The sequence below is a fragment of the Vicia villosa genome, linkage group LG1, assembly GCF_029867415.1.
Source record: "Vicia villosa cultivar HV-30 ecotype Madison, WI linkage group LG1, Vvil1.0, whole genome shotgun sequence".
In the NCBI taxonomy this organism is placed as follows: domain Eukaryota; kingdom Viridiplantae; phylum Streptophyta; class Magnoliopsida; order Fabales; family Fabaceae; genus Vicia; species Vicia villosa.
The window spans coordinates 130,920,000-130,925,915 of NC_081180.1; the positions used below are offsets into that span (position 1 = coordinate 130,920,000).

The 5,916-nt window shown below is 33.3% G+C and overlaps 1 protein-coding gene across 1 annotated transcript; it reads left to right on the forward strand.

Annotated features, from left to right (window-relative positions):
• Window positions 1-3,852: 3,852 nt before the first annotated feature.
• Window positions 3,853-4,435, forward strand: LOC131616834 (dehydration-responsive element-binding protein 2D-like). The gene has a single exon (XM_058888290.1). It carries the CDS (start codon window positions 3,887-3,889, stop codon window positions 4,337-4,339), a length of 453 nt encoding a protein of 150 aa, XP_058744273.1. The 5' UTR covers window positions 3,853-3,886; the 3' UTR covers window positions 4,340-4,435.
• Window positions 4,436-5,916: the final 1,481 nt, after the last annotated feature.

Sequence of the window (5,916 nt, forward strand, 5' to 3'; positions counted from 1 at the left end):
CCTGAACTAGTATATTGTATATCATACACTCAATTATATTGTTCGATATCTCACCCCTTCTGTTTCAATGTTACTCCTATGTTGGTAACGCACAGGTAATCCAGGATGAAGGCTTATGATTTTCATTAGTTTGAGTCGGTGTTGGTCGCTCTCATACGTAACACTCGGGGGGGTGAACGCTTCTGTTTTATCGTTGTTAATATATATCTAGTTGCTGAATTTTGAGTTGAATATAATAATAAGTATTTTGTTGTTTTGAAGATGTTTTCAGTTGGCCAAGATAATATGTCATTTAAGTTGAAATTATAATTCCGTTGCTTATTTAATGAAAGTCGATTTGTTTTCGAAGATCAAAAATATGTTGTTATCGGTTCATCCGAAATATGTGTTATGTATTCGTTTTAATTGCGATTAATTATCATTGTTTTAAAGTTGAAAGTGTAGCATCCCATGTTATGTTGGAAATTTTATGACTCTGATTTTTATAATTCTCGCCGAGTAGAAATGGGATGTTACACCACGTTCTTGTTCTTCTCACTTAAACAAATTTTATGACAACTTGGCCATAGGTAAGTTCTCTACTTCAGGATACTTTTTGGTAACCTCAAACCATGAAGTAAACATTGACTCTGTAACACTTAGTTTGATTAGAACATCATTAATGCGCTCATAATTGGTGAAGTATATAGGTTGTTGACCTAATAAATGAAAAAAAATATTATTTCAGTAGCTGGTTTTCTTCCATGAATGGAGAAAGAGAGAATTCGCCAACACACTTCACACTGTGAAATATAGCGACAATCGAGATATTATTTAATCTCATCAATATCTTCATATGGAATAGGATTGGAGTTTTTATCTATTACAATTGGTGCAGTTATTAGATCATATTCTTTATTGATACATTTGAAAAGTATTAGATAGAAATGCTCTGATTGCATTTTAGAGGATTGGAGTCTTTATCGATGATTTACATTAATTTAGAAAAAATTGTTAGATGAAGAAACATATATATAATTTCAGATTTACTAATGGTAATTTCTTGCATTGTGTATTTTGCCTAAAAGAAAACAACATATAGAGGATTGGTAGTTTCTAACTATACATGGTGGAATGATATACATCCCAATGTAGGTATAGATTTCAATAGTAACAAGATAGGTCTTCCTAGCTTTCACATTTGTTAGGTTTGATGTTTTGGCTTAAGTCCCTCTCATTTTTGTGTACCTATTTTTCTTTTATATCATGGACTTATGCCCTCATTTGATTTAAAAAAAATCCAGCCGTTTTGATGTTCTGTCCTCTTAAATAAAAATATAAAATAAAATTTCCAGTTAAGACATGTGTCCCTTGTTGATTGCCATTAGTCAGTATCCATTCTCTAACTGTCACTCTCTTCATTACTCACACATTATTCACTCGCTCACTCAATATATTTCTTCCTATACTTCACAAAATAATATATACTATTTATATTACTATAATAACAAAGGTTACTACAACAATAGTGATCAATGATGAAAAAGGGAATCAGAAATAAAAAAGGAAAAAAAAAGCTCTATGGTGAATCTGTTAGGCTCAATTTGGCACCGCCAAAGGGTGCTTCAACAACAAGTATAAGGGTTGATAAGAATTTGATTGTTCCTACACAATCTACTAACAGTGAAGAGATTTCAAATGATAAGAATAATAAAGTGTTATGACAAACTAATATGGACCTTGAACCACTAAGTATTCCATGGAGTACTAGTGATTATATTGTGGATGATTGTATGTAATTGAATAGTATTGTGCAAGCTAAAAGGCTTAAGGATTGGGATCCATCATTACTAGAGATTTATTTAAAACACTTTTGTATTACTATTAGTACTATATGAGAACATGTTACTTTTTTGCAATGAAAGGTATGAGGGGCCTCTTGGGAAACCCTTTGGGCCATATCGGGCCACATTAGCTTCTAGGGCAGGAGGAGAATTTGGTGCAGCAGCAGACACATTAATTTGAGAAGATGATGTTAGAGACCGTGAACATGTGGAGAAGATCCCTTACCAACAAAAGAAGTCTCTCTAATAGCATGTCACGAGGGTCTAGCTTTCTCTTTGCAAACGAAAGAACAAGAACACTCTACCATGTCTCAGTCTGTCTTGGTTGTTAGACATTTTCTCTACAATCAAACAAGAACAACAGAGAGATTCCATAACACAAAATAGAAACAAGATGCCAAACCAAAAATGAGATAACATGTGAATCCAGATTTTGATCTCCGAATTCAGGTTATGGATTGTACAATCTAGACCTCAAGCGGACCAGAATTAGAAGACGGGGAACAAAACAGATAAACCCTATAAGTTACAATGTTAAAAAACACAATGCAAGACAGTTCAAGACAATCACGACAAACATTTCTATTGCATTTAAGCCTAAACTATCTGACTTATAGTCTATTTAGGTAATGCATGCACGTGAAATCAATAAAGAAAATAGATTCAGCAAATTACGAAGCAATGGAGAGAAGCTTCAAATAAGTTCAATGGAGTGGAGTAGAGATGTGATAAGCTTCAATGCAATGGATAGAAGTTGTGAGCAAACTTAAAAATGAGGAGAGATTGATCCGTAATCGCTTTTGAGTACCCTCTCTCTGTATTCTCTACTTTTGCTCTTTTGTAGAAATGTAAATGTGAAGGGAAAGGGAAAGACACGAATTACGTAAATAGAAGTGTTTGAATTCTAAAGTTCGGATTTAGTCTAGAGATTGAAATTTAGACTAGTTTGGAAATTGTGGGTTCCTAATTCCAATATGGATGTGATCTTTTAGGCGCATCCTAATTTCATTCTCTAGAATAATTTGAGAGTAATTTCCAATCTCAATAGATAATTTGTGTTGAAATGCGTCTGAATTTTGAAATTTACAATTGAAGGTTATTTTTAGTATATCCATAATTCATTTATTTTTTTAAACAATTTTTTATAAAAGCATCTTTTAAACAAATTTTACTTAAAAAAATAATACATATATTTACAAATAAATATATAAAATAAAAGCATCAAGAATTGAAATTACTATAATTAACTAAAAAATGGTGGCTTTAAGGTGAGACAGACTGAACGAATAGGCGAGACGGGTTTTGACAGGACGAGCTTAAGCTTTGTAAGGTGTTTTCTAACATTAAGAAATTCTAAAAAAAAAAAAAAAAAAGGTAATCATGCCTTTGGGCTCAATTCAGAAAAGTTAGATTTTGATGTTCTTCTGTTTATGGACATTATGAACCCGAGTGATATTTTTAGTACTCTCACCCGCCAATTCTGACGAACAGAAAAACAAGTAAAACAATCGTGAAAAATCAATTAAAAAACTAAACAACCAATAGGGTGTTTCTCCTCACTCATTTGATTATTTATCGATAGTTCACATTTCTTTAGAAAAAGCTGTTATGTGAAGAAGTATATAAATAATTTCCAATTTCGTAATTGCAGTTACAAAGGGTGTTTCCACTCGATAGTTCACATAACAATATCTTCACCATAGGAACGCCATACGACTACCAAGTGGCTGTCGCACCTTTTCCATTTGGTGACACTAATCCTTCATGCCCAAAATTTACTTTTTAATGTACAATAAAACAATCTCCTTCAAATATTAAAAATAAGTCAAATCTAACACAACTTAATAATTTACTAAAAATAAAAATAAGAGAAATGTTTGTGTCAAAAATTAAAAAAGTTAATATCTTAAGGCCAAAGGAGTATATAGCAGTAGAGACATGTGTCCCTTGCTGATTGCCACGAGTCATTACTCATTCTCCAAGTGTCACTCTATCCATTACTCACTCAATATATTTCTTCCTATACTTAGTAGCAAAGGTTGCTACAACAATAGTGAGCAACGATGAAAAAGGAATCCGAAGTAAAAAAGCCACGATCACGAAGAAAAGGAGGACCAGAGAATGCATTATGCAATTACAAAGGAGTGAGACAAAGGACTTGGGGAAAATGGGTTGCTGAAATAAGAGAACCTAAGGGTGGTGCTAGGCTTTGGCTAGGAACTTTCAACACTTGTATTGAAGCAGCACTTGCTTATGATGCTGCTGCAAAAAGGCTATATGGTGAATCTGCTAGGCTCAATTTGGCACCACCAAAGGGTGCTTCTACAACAACAAGTATAGAGGTTTCAAATGATAACAACTGTAGAGAAGAGATTTCAAATGATAAGAATAATGAGGTGTTGTGGGAGATTCCATGGAGTACTAGTGATTTTGTTGTGGATGATTTTATGGAATTGAATGATACTGTGCTGGCTCAAGGGCTTAAGGATTGGGATCCATCATTACTAGAGATTTAACTAAAACACCTTTGGTGTATTAAATACTATTACTACTATATGAGTACTTGTTAATTTTTTTTTTAATGAGAAAAAGGAAAAATAATGCATACTACATATGTTACTCATATACTTGTGATAGATTTTTTTTTAATCAAGATAATATTTATATAAAGAGGTTAAGTATTACTTGTGATAGATTTTTTTTAATCAAGATAATATTAACGAGAGAACTAAGGGTTCTTCAACCTGTTTACACGATAAAACTGATGAAAAATATAAGAATGAAAATTTCCAACCAATTAGAGTCATGAAAGAAAATCCGTAAAAAATTTAATTGGAGTTAATTATTTCTCTCAATATTGACCATGTTTTAAATCGTATTATCAACATTTCAATCATCATTTCTAAAATAAATCTCGTTCCGTAATAACCAAATGGACCAAGAAGTTGTCAATCAAACTACTCCTCATTTACCCTCCCTAATATTTTTGTTCTTACAAAACGAATATCACTCTATAACATGTGCAAAGCACTTCTCCTCAATAGCAATCGGTTTTCCAATCTAAAGAGCAATCTCATTCCAAATAATCTTCACCACTTTACAACTAAAAAAGGAATGATTCCTACTCTCCAAATCAAAATCACAAAAAGCACATTTTAAGGAGTTAGAAGGAAAAGAAATACCTCTATTCTTCAAAAGATCTTTTGTTGGAAGTCTATTCACTAAAAGTCTTCAATCAAAAGCCTTGATTTTATAAGGAACCGTCATTTTCCAAATCTTGCCCAACAACTCATCATCATACCTTTTTCGAGGGCCAAAAGAAATACAAAAACTAGCATAATATTGATAGCAAGAAGCTACGGAAAATTCCCCACCCGATTCCACGGACCAACTCACACTATCTACCTCGGACAACCCAATCGCAATATTGGCTAACTTTAACTGAAGAGAGGAAAGTGAAGAACAAATCTCCGGAGTATACAAGCTCTCTTTTATGCCAAAATCACCTCAACACCAAGCGTCTTGAGTCCATCCCCCATGCCACCAACCAAAACTTTTTTAAAGCAAGACAACGAATAAAGATCCGGAAACTCCTCCCTAAGAATGATTCCGCCCAACCACCTAACTTCCGAAAATGGCGTGTAAAAACCATTACCAATATTAAACTTGCAAGAAGCCACCATAGGATCTTTCATTGAAGAAACACCTATTTTGATAATATCCTTCCACCAAATAAATTGAGATTTAGGAGCTCTCTCCTTAACCTTTTCGCAAAACACTTTCATAGAAATATCACCATAGCGAGCTCTCAAGACTTTAAACAAAAGATTATCATCACCTTGCAAAATTCTCCATCTCCATTTGACGGCATTTGACCACCTTTGACGGCATTTTGTAGAAAGACATTGTGAAAATTCTCCACCTTTAACGGTATTTTGTAGAAAGACATTGTGAAAATAGATAGAGAACAAAGAATCGACTTCAAGAGAGTAATCCTACCTCAAAGATTGAGAAAACGATTTTTCCACCCAGATAAGCGTTTCTTCATTTTGTTCAAGAGAGGAACCCAAGACGAATAACTCCTTGGGTTGAC